Source organism: Mytilus galloprovincialis, chromosome 4, assembly GCF_965363235.1.
Source record: "Mytilus galloprovincialis chromosome 4, xbMytGall1.hap1.1, whole genome shotgun sequence".
Lineage (NCBI taxonomy): Eukaryota > Metazoa > Mollusca > Bivalvia > Mytilida > Mytilidae > Mytilus > Mytilus galloprovincialis.
The window spans coordinates 87,229,184-87,243,130 of record NC_134841.1 but is presented as its reverse complement, the minus strand read 5'-3'; the positions used below and the strand labels follow the sequence as shown (position 1 = coordinate 87,243,130).

Sequence of the window (13,947 nt, the reverse complement as noted above, 5' to 3'; positions counted from 1 at the left end):
ACACAGACTTGTGTTCAGTTGTCTGACAGAAAAGGGGGAGACCTGATTTTTGCAAGGGTTCTGGTTACAACAATAAACAAAACATAATTATGGTAGTAGCGACTAATGACAATCACAAAACAAGGTACACGTTTATTTTAAGCAGATAGATAATTTAAATTTGGTGAGTTTCTTTCATTGGCATTCGTGACTCTAAGAAACATTGTCATGTGAGCAATACATGTTCCAAACATCCTTCAGCTTGATATTTATTTATGGCTCGAATGCCAGGTATGATGTATTTATTTCCTTTGCTTGTCTCCACGATTATTTGTTATTTTTTCCCCAAGTAAGGTTCACCATGCCAGACAAGGCAAATAAAGCCTATTGCCTGCAGTTTACATAAATGAAATTAAGAGAAGACGACAAGGGTATATCACAAACAACTATAGTCCAAGAAAAAATATCATCACCAAATGATTAAAAACGTACAAAAAGAAAAGACACTAAGCAGAAAATTAATATCAAAACAAAACGAACCACACAAAAAAAAAATGATTGAATTACATGTTAGGTGCACATAAAGGCAAGAATTTACAGTACCCCTAATAACACCTATCATCTTACTCGTAGTAAAATCAGCTGATAAAACATATCCAATAAAAAAAAGTGTCGAACAAAAGTGTATCGTGTCTAACCCGTACACATGGTATTTCTATGAGCATTCGTTACATCTTAATTCTATTATTAAAAAAACCAAAAAAAAAAAAAACAGTTTCAGGAAATGAGAAAATACAGTTACCGATACAAGCAACAGGAATTGATACAACACATAACACTACAGGTATCAAAATGAAGTAACTAACAAGTCGGACTTCCTATTATTTCTGAAATTACCTTTGTTATTACCAGTTCTCATGATTTTTTCTATATTAACCATACGTTCCAATTTATAACGCAAGTCCTTTCTATATTACAGTCAAATTATAACTACCTGGTCGGCTCCAACATGAGAATAGTACTCGGTTTTGTTCGGTCAGATTTGAGTGAAGCGGTTCGCAAGAGTTTGTTCTGCATACAATTCCAATTGGCTTCAATTCATTTCCTCGTTGGTCGGCATACTGATTGGCAGACTAGGAAAAGCAATACACGCTTTAAGTACCAAAGTGGCAGACATTATTGATTGTCCATATAGTACCAATCATACGGGTAAAATTACATACAAATGTGTTTTTTTTATTACGAAACAAATTTCAGGTCACCATACACACACATATGTACATAGGAAGGCGCTTGCATTTGATCACAATGATACGTTAAAGTGGTAATGGAATTACCTTTTAGGGATTTTTGAATGTATGTGTGTATTTTCGGATAAATTTGACTTTTAGTAGAATTTATATGCGTCGAATTTCGTGATAACATTATTTTTCAACTAAGAATAAACATATTAATACCATTGCAAAAAGTGGGCGTTTTCACTCATTACGCCAGGAAGAAAATTGAAAGTATCTAGTTCGAATGGGTGGGATTAGAGGACTGGCACATTTAACATTACTATAAAGACCTCCTACCAACCTTGTCGAACTGATTCTAATCTTAATTGTCAATTAATTGTAGAGAAAATTGTAAATCTTTATTATCCAATTGATTTTCTGTAAAGTCCTTAGATTTATCCGAAAAGGGAAATTGAAATTGTTAGTGTCGTATAAAATGTTTAATTAGGTATCAGATCACTCCGTCACAAATTATATCCTGCACTACTTGTCATACAATTTCAAGTCATCAGTTTTATATTTTTCAACATTTTTAAGTTTTGTCAATTGGTTTTATTCATAATGAAAATAAACTTGTGTGTAAATATGTACATTTAAGTGCGTATATGTTGAATACACATTTGTTTCAAAACGAACTTTGGCAATGAATGAAGAGGACCATTATTTCCATGGTGATCCGCTTGGAAACAGAAATATGAAAAGCTATCCAGATTACTGTCGAACTATCACAATTAGAGGTACGTAATGGTATAATATATAATCTTAAATTAGCTATATTTAAAAGCTAAGTTCCATGCAATTAATCAGTTACCTTATATCAAGGACGAATATTAGAGATTGTTAGTTATACGTCCTTGCTTATATACATAGTTATTTTGTTTAGTTTTAAACATATTTATTTGTAGTGGATTGGGAAACAAGTTTTGCAACTTATACTGATCCCTTTCCACTTTGCGTGTGCGCGTGCTGCCTTGTAGCGGCATTAACCTGCTCTTTTGTTATTTTGTTATTATTAAAACAAAAGGCAAAAGGCAAAAGGTAATGTATTATTGTGAAACTAATTGTATTTTAGAATTGATTTTAAAGCAAATTAGAAAATTTGAAACAAAAGAAGAGACTAAAGACAACATAGTCACAGATTATCTAATCTGATTCTCTAAAGCATATAAATACAAATACAACACAAAAAAAAATTGTTGAGTATATGCCAAAAGTTAAGTTACAAATATCAAATACATATTAAGGAAAAACTTTTGAAAGGGGGAACACTGAGGGCGGTTTGAAATAATGCGTACCGTTCAAGTGGATTCTACAGATATTGTTTTGGGTAAAGCCATATTGGATATTTTTCCTACAGATATCATCCGAACCTCGAGCATTGTTAGTTCTTAAAGGAAAAGCAAATGGGAATTGAACATGCCTATCCATAAACGAACTCGTACAGGAAGTTGATGTTATTATTATTATATTGATATTTTGGGAGGCGACTTTCCTGAAGTTGATGTCATCATGTCCAATAATTGTTTAACGAAGATTCATAGTATACCGCCATCTTAGATTGTACTATCGCAGTACACAATCAGTCCAGTTATTTGGCTAAATCGGCAAATGTTTAGCCAGATGTGCAATTTTATTTGTTAGACTATTTATATCTATGAAGAAAACTTGCTGATTTATTGCATTATCCAAAATATTTCAACAAATACCAAACATTTGTGTTTTAGAATCTATTTGTTGAACGAAGACATTTAAGGGGAGATAACTCTTTTAGTAAAAAAAATATACTGGACTCATAGGGGATTTTTTTATTTTTACTTGTAGCAAGAAAACAAGTACGGTGATACCATTTTTTCTTTCCATTTTCTTAAAACATATTATAAAATCATCTTCTTATAATTTATTTCAAAATTCTTTGTCATAGATTTCTTTTTATGCACAAAAATGTGTTTTTTCATGAATATTCCAAGCAAATGTTGGCAATTTTTAACGATTCATAGCTTGAAAAAAAGCACAGTGACCCATCCTTTTTTTTTTTTTTTTTTTTTTTGAAAAGAGCATAGTAAAATCTTCATTTTGACAAAGTATTAGAAAATTCTGTCTCGGGGAAACTTATACCGATGATCTACCTTGGGTCAAAATTATTTTAAAATTTAGTTTGAACTTTAAAATTTGTTTAAGAAATGTTCACGCCTAATGGCCTAATGAACAATAATTTGTGTAACTGAGTTTTCAAAATAAAACAAACTCCTAATAAATTATCAAATCCATTTCTTTAATTTGATAAAAAAAAATCATATACTTTTTTTTTAATATCCGTTTCAATTGTTATATTCATACTAATTCATTTTCAATTGCTCATCTGAAAAATAGCTTTTATATTCTGAAGTCTTAGAAAAGTAATGTGTATATGTTAATCTTTTGCCGGTTGTTGGGTTGCTATCGGTAACGTTGATCTATCATTTCCTTTTATTTCTTAGAAGGAATTAATAAAATAAAAAAACAAATTTAGAAAGCTTAACACGTCTTTTTAGTGGTCTGTAATTATTTTCCAATTGTGTTAAATTCGTTACTATTAAAAATTCTCCCCACATGGACGTGGTATTCGAAGAAAGAGTTTACAGAATATCAACAAAATCAAATTCACCGGTTTGAAATATCATTATTTTAAAGAAGGTATGTTACTGTAGTAGGGACATAGGCATAAACAGATCAAAGACCTTTTTCTTTTAAAATAAAAATTCTTTATGAGGATTTATCAAATGTCTTTCTTAATTTTGCATTGTTGTCAAATTATGTTTTATTTATACAATTTCAGCACAAAATAATAATTAATCTTATAATTTAGATTTTAACATTTGGCAAAGTGTTCAGTCAAAGTTCAAAAGGTAACAAAATTTCTACCGGCTGTTAAACATTTGTATTTATTTTTATTTGCTCTCTGACCAAATATTTACAAAAAATACAGAAATCTATTTTCTCGCATACAAAATAAACATTTGGTCAAATTTCATCTGTAAACTCAACGCAATCTTCAAATAAACATTTAAAATTTGACAAGTGTTTCTCAACTAGGTCTCGCTCTATTATGTGGTAAATTGAATTGGATACTTGTGTCCGTATCAAGTGCTTTGTACCCAATAATCCAAGGCTAACCGCAGTTTTGTGCAGTTTCTCTTAATCATTAGTTGAAATGTGCAAACTAATAGTCACTTAAATGGGTAGTTTATTAATTTATGAGCAATTTATTTCAATGCTTTGAGGAATGGGTATTATTTTCTTTAAGAGTTTTGTTGTAAAAAATTGTCTTAGTAATTATAGTTTAAACGATTTGATTCTTTTTTAAGAACCACAAAGATTAGTCAAAAAATGTGTATTGTCTTTGTAAGAATCTTCAATACTTTGCTTAATTTTAGGAAAGTAGAAAGTAATATAAAATTGTTAAAAATAAGGGACATTTTTTTAATTCTTAAAGTATGAGTGAAAGAAAATCATATCCAGGGAAAATTTTCCCTAGCACTTTCCGTATAGCATATACTATTGGAAATCACATTATGATCAATGTCCAGCGGTAAATATTTCATGCATATTCAGAATGAAGACAAGTTTACAATTTCTACAATAAGTAGGTTTTCCCTGGAAAGTCCACCACGATGATTGTCAGGAAACATGGATTGAAACAGGAAAGTGATAGCATGTTTGATAGAGACCGAAGTTTGCCTTGCAATATGACGATATATCTGTACACAGGGTTCCCTATAATGGTTGAAATTTGAATATGATGTATTTTGCATACCCAAAATATACCACCAAAACTCGGACCAAAACTGAAATTAAAAGGAGAAAAATTCAAAATTACAAAAAAATACTTACTTAATTACATACACAAATAATGGAACTATCATGAATTGACACCCACATTGGTGAATTGAAAAGGTTTAAATTTTAATATAATTATTTTTTTAACCTCTACAAATCAATTATCCAAAAATAAACCTCCGAAATTTAAAATCATTTATAGACAATTGCATACAATTTTTCCACTTTAATAAAGATTTGTTTATTTTTTATTCGGGTGTATTAGTAAAATTATCACTTTCCCGATCCAATTTTAATCTCATTGTTAACAGAACTATGCCGTGGCGTACCTGTCGCACTTCAATTCGATTTATTGAAATTAAATTAATTTACCACACAGTAGTTAATTGAATAGTTATAAAATGATATTGTTGGGAATATGAATGTTATCAATATGGCAATCTGATATTCTATAATGAGGGGTTCGGATGTCTTTTTCTACTGTTTCCTATTCATATATCATATCAGTAGTTCATAGTAGAGACAGAAATCTTCCTAATTAAGGAAATAAAACACTTAATAAAAGTAGGGGTTCTGAATTTGATTAGTCATTATTCGTGACACAGTTGGTTTTTGATTTTTTTTAATTGAAGTTTTGTGAAGACAAAAAAAAAGTTCGCTTTAACAAAATTGAAATGTTTGGAAACGAACTTTGGGTACTCGTAAACTTTGGGTACACATTAAATATGTGGATTTACGTTGTTTACATCAGTGTAAATAAATTAACAATTTTAAAAGTTACACGTTTTGTATCTTTACTATAGATAAACTACATAAAATCACATTCCTTTTAAATATCGGAAAAGTAGTCTACAATACCAATCTAGCTGCGAAAAATCATGGGGATGGGGTTTTTGGGGAGGGTGTGGAGGTTGCAAGGAGCAACTAGAGTAAAGGAAGACTATATTTCAAAAACCCTTTTGGAATACATTTAAAACCACTTTTTCATGTTCCCTTTTCATTTGAAACAAAGCTGAATACTCATTTGATTTAATTGTTTCATTGTAGATTCCAATGGTTCTATAAAAGAATTAGTATTCCCGAAGGCTTTAGACTTGGACCGCCCAAAGAGAGCTAGAACAACATTTTCCCCCGAACAACTGTATCATCTTGAAAGAGAGTTCCAGCGAAATCAATATATGGTTGGTAAAGAACGAAGTCAACTAGCAAGAGAACTTGGACTTTCAGAAACACAGGTATACGGAATATATATTTTCATTTAGCCTTTTTTTTAATGGTAATTGTATTTAGGGTTTTCAATCAGTTTTTCGGAAATTGAATATTTACTCTTCTGAATGGAACCACTTTCAATAGAAGAGATTTCGTTACTTCCGTTTTATATGCCCTTCCGTTCATCTGTTACTTATGCCCGCGTCACACTGTCCCGATTTTTATATACGATGGACACCCGAATGCGAAAATTGTAAGTTCGTACGAAGTTGGTCCCGATCTCGTTAAAATACCAAAAAGTGACCGAAGCAAGTACGATGAATAACGAAGTCTATACGATGGTGCCGAAAATATATACGATAGCAAAAGATGGACACACGAAGGTTAACCGAAGACCGGTATTTAAGCTTCATATCTCAGCCGAAGCCTACACGATGGATCACGAAGGCTACACGATGGATTTAGAAGGCTACACGATGGATTACGATGATGGCGGGATGACCATACGATGTCTAAAAGACGTCGTGTACAGCTTACGATGCAAGATCACAGTGGCAGTTGTAATACAAGGCAATATCACCCGTGTGGACACTCTAAAACCAATATGCTTCAAAAGATTTTAACCACGTTTGGTATATTGTTCCTCCTTGTAATGATCTGAAATTTTTTACGTTCAAGGCCAAAGGTAAAGGTCATGCAGATGGACTTGTTTTTTCTCCTTGAAATAGCATAATACACAGGCAATTGGTTGCTCTTTTTAACCTGCTGGTTATATTAGACAATATTAAAGGTATTTCCAGTTACTGAATGTTTTGGTTGATTTCTAAAAAAAAGTTTATGTATCAAATATGCATATTCAATTTACCATTTTCTGCATGTGTCATATACAAATATAGTGGCCATATTTGTCCCCAATATTTTACATACGAGGGGATGCCACACTCGGCATTGCCTTGTTCGAACTGTAAAATGTGTGCACTAGTCTGAATAATCACCCATAATTATGCCCATGTTTACTGATCTATCTTAAAGGTAAGGTAATGGGTTCGTTGATCCCTTTTATTCAAAAAGAGCTCTTTCCAGGAGAATATCATAATAATATAGACAAAAGGAAGGATGTGGGGAAAGCAACAAATGCGGCAAAATATGACATATAGAAAACGAAATGTTTATGGAGTAAACATTCGTGTGACAACAACCCAGACGATACATAAAAAATCAGAATAATGAAGAAAAAGTTGGTTTCCCTATATACGTGTACCTGCAGTGTTGGTGTACAATGCGCGTTTATGATTTCATTATGTTACTTGATATGAAAAATTGACAAAAAATAATATTTTACTTGTAAAAGTAAATCATGAGCCTGTAATAGCTACTCATTTGTTCCATTTGAATTAATAGAAACAACGCTCTGTCGCTTTTCTTGTTCTCATAGAATCATATGATATGAGCTTCATGTTTTGTGAACGTCTTTCTTAATTGTCGTATTAGACTGACCAGTGCATATCGCGCATGGCACTTTAAATGTATTTTAGCGCAAAAATTAACTTTACATTTAGCTGGATTTATTGCCGTCGTAGTTCCATCTTGTCGCCTTCGTACTTTTATTCGATGGCAACACGACGGGATTACGAAGTCTTCACGAAGTCGTGTTGCCATCGTAAGACCTTCGGGTAGCTTCGTGATTCATTCGTGTATACATCGTAATGTCAAAACTGCCCGATGGAAACGATGGAAACACGAATGCAATACGATGTTCAAAGATGCATTCCCGGTGACATTACGATGGTGAGGATGGTGATACGAACTCAATACGAACCCTCAACATCGGACGCACCTTCGGGGATTTTTTAACATGTTAAAAAATTTAGAACCCTTCCCGAAGTTGTCCCCGAAGGCTAGAAAAAGTGGCCGATGGTTAAAGATGGTTAAAGATGGCACTACGAATAGCCCGATCTGAATACGATCAGTCCCGATTTTGAAAATTTCCATAATCGTGTTGCCATCGGCGTAAAATCGGGACAGTGTGACGCGGGCATTATAAAGTTGACGTTTTTGTTTAGGGTAGTTTATTATGCAGTTGTGGCCACGCCAATTTGAAACTGTACAAATCTTCACTATGATTTGAACGTTTTATTATTTTTGCATTGGATTTGGCCAAATGTTTAGTGTTCACTGAATACAGCAATGGGATAGTGCGAGTGGGATATCATCGGGTATTCCATAGAGATTATAATATCTTTTAAAGGTGTTCTATGAATACATATTCTTGCTTAATTTTTTAATATGAGTTTTACTAGTACTTTTTATACGCGAAGGTAGTTTTATTACGTAGTTGTATCAATATTTTCTCGGCTTTGTGATTTCGAATACCTCATAAACAAGGCTCAATTTTAAGATACATGTGCATACATACATGTATGACATATCAACCAAAAATTATAGATACAAATGCTCGGAATATCTGATCGTAATTCTATTAGTCACTACATATCGCATCATTCAGGCAATAAAGTTATGTGTTGTAATGTTATTTGTCATAAATACTTTGCTATCAAGTTATCTTCTTGTCACTTATGTATAAATGTAACATTGCAGTATTTGTTCGGATAATCATTTATTTGTTGGTTATCTTGTTTTTGTACTTTGTTATTTAGCTCAAGGTTGGCAAATGTTGGTGTTTTTTTTTGTAAAATGAATACCATTTGAAATTGTCAACAAATAATATTTATAAAAAAAGATTAAATATTTAAATAATTTTTGTGTTAAAACTTAAAATTATGAAAATAGATAAAATTCAGAACAAAAAAATAGAAGATATTAAGGTTACCAATAAAACTGTTTTTAAATTTATGTTTAATACATTTCAGGTAAAAGTATGGTTCCAAAACAGACGAACGAAATATAAACGGGATGTGTCCCGTGAAGCGGAAGTTAAAGATGCGCGGTCAGAGAGTATGGCAGCATGTAATATAATGAAACTTTTACAACCTCCTTCAAACCAAGTTCAGTTGACACTACCGCCTTATATGTTGCCTTATCCGACATTTGCTCATGGCCATGCAGGCACGTAAAACAACTTAGTTATTGGAGTAGTAATTACTAGTAAAAACGAGTTTGTAAGACGTCGCATATACATTATTGTTACAAACTAGGTATTAGGAAATTGGAATATCAATCCACATTAGTTGCTTATTATACTAAGCTCGTCATATTATAGATTCCATGTACAATAGAAATGAAGGACTTTGGTAGATCTTTATCTATAGGGCAGTAGGATACTATAGGCACTTGTGTTCTTGAGTTACTATGAGTTGATTGTCTGTGAACTGCAGAGGAAATTTATTTAATTTATTGGTTTCTTTTAGTCTGATATAAATGTATATATATATTGTAAATACTAAATTTTTTGCACTGTATGTATAATGTTTCTGTCACTTCATAGAGAGACACTATCGTTCATATCAAGATAGTATTCAAAGCAAACGTTAATATTTTAAGGCATGAAAAGATTAGGTGTATGTTCTAGTCTCAATTCAACATAAAGGGAACAACTGCTTATCAAAATCATAATAAATGCTGTATTAATCAAATAAACACGATTTTTTTTAAAGAAAATTTTCAAAAAAAAAAGGATTTTAATTTTTGTGATTAAAGAGCATAGTTTTTTTACTTCAACTCTTAACTTTGAAAATCCGAGATAGATGGAAATATATTTGATTTTAGGGTTAATTTGTCCCAAACCCTATGTTTATTATGATTATTTATCAAAAATAACATTCTTCCCTAAAACCAATAAAATTATATTAGAAGTAATTTTATGTATTGTTAAAAAGATGCAAACTAAGGCACACTCGTATGGTAAGAACGTCCTGTTATCAAAATTTTGATAAAAAAAACATGTGAAATTTTCTATATCTCAGCAAAATTGTCATTCAGCACTAAAAATCTTCTACTTATTTGCTCTTTCTTAGAGATAAAAGGAGAACGCAAATAATTATTTTGATTTTGTGAATGGATGGAAAATTGCTGTAAATCTTTGTAATATATTGTTCAATCTTTTTCGATATTTTTTAATATCGCTCCGTAAGTTAAAAAAAAGTATGAAACAACATGTTAAAAATCACATGCGTTCTAAGTGCTATTCTGTATTTACTTTCATCAGTAACGCTCAAAGCCTAATTTAAAAGCTAAGGACATAAGAAGCGAAACAGTTTCAGAGCTATATAAGTTTGACCAAAAAGACCTAGCCAAATCTTTCTAAAGTAAACTTTGCATGAGGGAGTTTTACCCTTAGTAAATGAGTTTCTTTATAATTTCTAAATTCATAAACGGACAAATTTATGATTGGTTTGTTATAAATCATGTCATTCCCAAAGTACTGAAAACTGAGCCGATGATACCCTTGGGGACTGATAGTTCACTATGTATAGCGGAGGGGTTGACCCCGTGCTGTTAGAAATATGAATACACAACGTAAGAAATTTCAGGCGTTCGAAGCGCTTTTCTGAAATGACCTTCACCTTGAACACTTAAAGTTGAAGAGCTATATGATCAAAAGGAACGAAACGTTTTTTTCCAGAACTTGACTCCTTTTTTGAAACAAATTTGAGTAAAGTTGGACCTACTCCTTTATTGATATCTTTTGAGAACAATGAAGGAGCCTGCTTCATTATTTGTATTGAGTAGTGTTATACCTGTATAATTTATATCAAAACATTTCTGACTGGAAGACAGTGCAATCCTATGAATCTAAGACGTTATATATTTTGTACATTTGTTATGAAATAATTAGAAGAAGTACAATATGATTATCAAATGACAATTTTGTACATATTATTTTGATAAAATAAAAAAAGTGCAACTTAATATATGGTTACAAATAGATGAACAACTTAAGAAAATTGTGACAAAGTGGGTTCATTGAAATCAATAAATCTGGTTTATCTAATGAAATTTGTTATACAACATAGAAACCAGAATTTATCTGTTTCATTCTCAGTTCTATAGTTATAAAAATAAACTACCAACACAGTATGAAGCAACATATTGGTATGACTTTATTTCCAGGCTATCATCCATATCAAGATAGTATAGAATGCCAACTGGGAAAATCTAATACTTGAGACCAGTTTTTCACTATTCATTTATAAAGATAGATATGTCAGTTGTATCGAAAACAAACTGATTGGGTTTTTTTGACAATTTTATCTTCATTTTTGAAGGAATTTATCAGACTTTTCTCATATAGATCTTAACAGCTACTTTTCTCTTTGTATGACACGTAGGTTTTTGCCATGGGACTGTAAATAAGTTTTCGATTTACGAATTTGCTTATCCCTTTTGGTATCTTTCGCCTCTCTTGAAACGCACGGTCTTTTGTTTTAGAAAGTTCGCGGTGTTCACAAAAGTGACGATAAACCCAAAGATTCGCATAGGAAGAATTCCCTTGCAAGAACACGAGTCTGGCCAAGGGTCTGAAAGTGCCCTTTCTCGTGACAAAATGGCGACAACCATCCGGGTACTCAATTTTCTCGTGGCAATCAACATTTTCAGCCTATAATTCTGGACGACCTATCAAGTTTACTTAATAGGTACAAAAAACAGATCTCAGAAAAATTTAGAACTTTCAGTATTTGGTATCTAGACGTTAATGAAGAAGTATACATACTTACATGTAGATATGACAAACACTTTGTGCATGGACCTTTGTTTTTATTTATCTGCAATGTGTCAAATGACAAATTCATGTCTTAGCCAAATGCGTAGGGTTAAGGAATGAAATGTATTATACTTTAGTTCATATGTACCTTTAATTGCACGAATATTATGGTAGTTATGTTGTTACGGCCAGAAATCGCCTTTAAATTGTAGCCAACAAAAGACACAAATCAATAATAAAATTTAACAATATTTAATATACAAAAGTTTACAAAAGGTATTACACAAATATTACTGTTAACTTAACTGTCAAAATATGAGTCCAATCTGTTATCTTTATCTGTATCCGGAAATCTTTCGGAATCCAATTTGAATATTACGTTCACTACTAATGTCACAATCCAGTATGATGTTGTTTGTAGAATAAAAGTGTCAATCCAAATGCTGTGAATACTAATGTCTATCAATGTCTATGTCCAAGTTTAATTATGAGAGTTTAACTTTAGTGTCTGTATATATAGTGTTGTCATGGAAAATTCTAGAACACTCTATAATGGAACATTGTGGAAAATCCTGGAAAGTTACAACGGAAGTTTCTGGAATAACGTAGAAGTTTAAATTACGCATCTTTTATAAGGATCATTCTAGAAAATTCCAATCATTCTGTGATTGTTCCGGTGATTCCTAAACTGCACAGTTATAAGATTATTTGGTAAACAACTATCAGGCCATACAACACAAATTAGGCCAACATAAATAAACATAATAATTACAATATCATAACACCTCCCCCCTTAAAAGAAGTTTTAGTGTAACAAAAACTTATCATGAATAATATGAACAAAAATACATAATATATACAAAGTGATTTAATAAGCTCTAGATAAAGCATCAGCTATTACATTATCTTTACCCTTAATATGTTTTACAATTACATCATATTCCTGTAACAATAAACTCCACCTAGTCAACCTCTGATTCTTGTTTCTCATTTTATGCATGAAGGTGAGAGGATTATGATCAGTATAAACAAGAATAGGATATACAGTGGGATTTAAATATACATCAAAATGTTGAAGTGCTGACAACATTGCAAAACACTCTTTTTCAATAGTTGAATAATTTTTCTGATGTTTATCTAATTTCTTAGAAAAATATGATATAGGTTTTTCAACATTATCATCTGTCTCTTGATATAAAACAGCTCCTATTCCTACATCGCTTGCATCAACGGCAAGTTTAAATTGTTTTTCAAAGTCTGGAGTAATCAGAACTGGACTATTAATTAAAAGTGATTTGCTATTTTCAAAAGCTTTTTGACAATTTTCACTCCAGATAAATTTAGAATCTTTTCGTAAAAGATGAGTCAATGGTTGAACAACAGTAGCAAAATTTGAACAGAATTTCCTGTAAAATCCTATCATGCCTAAATATCTCATAAGTTGTTTTCTATTTGTAGGAGGTGGAAATTTGGAAATAGCTTCCACTTTAGCCATAATAGGTTTTACTTGACCTTGGCCAACTGTATGCCCTAAATAATCAACAGTGGCCTGACAAAATTCACTTTTACCAAGATTAACAGTCAAATTTGAATGTGACAATCTATCAAAAGTATCATACAAATGTGTTAAATGCTGTTCCCAGCTATCACTACATACAATAAGATCATCAATATAAGCATAACAACAGTCTAAATCTTTTATAACATTATTGATCATTCTTTGAAATGTAGCTGGTGCACTTTTCATGCCAAATGGCATTACAGTATATTGAAATAAGCCATTTATCAAATAGATCTTCTTTTTCCCGAGCAAATTCCACATAGGTTTGCGAATCAAACTTTTTATAAGATCTAAATTTCTGTCTATATGCTTCTGGTACTAGCTCATAAGCTTTCAAAACTTCCTGTTTCACCGTGTCATAATCGGAACTTTTTTCTGATGGAAGTGCGGAGTATATTTCAGCGGCCTTACCCTCAAAAACACTTTGTAGCATTGTAGTCCAA

The 13,947-nt window shown here is 31.7% G+C and overlaps 1 protein-coding gene across 1 annotated transcript; it reads left to right on the top strand.

The window, feature by feature from the left end:
• The first annotated feature begins 1,566 nt into the window (after positions 1-1,566).
• On the top strand, positions 1,567-9,700 carry LOC143073282 (ventral anterior homeobox 2-like). Its single transcript, XM_076248696.1, has 3 exons — positions 1,567-1,993; positions 6,120-6,307; positions 9,152-9,700. Exons 1-3 carry the CDS (start codon positions 1,900-1,902, stop codon positions 9,353-9,355), a joined length of 486 nt encoding a protein of 161 aa, XP_076104811.1. The 5' UTR covers positions 1,567-1,899; the 3' UTR covers positions 9,356-9,700.
• The last annotated feature ends 4,247 nt before the right edge of the window (positions 9,701-13,947 follow it).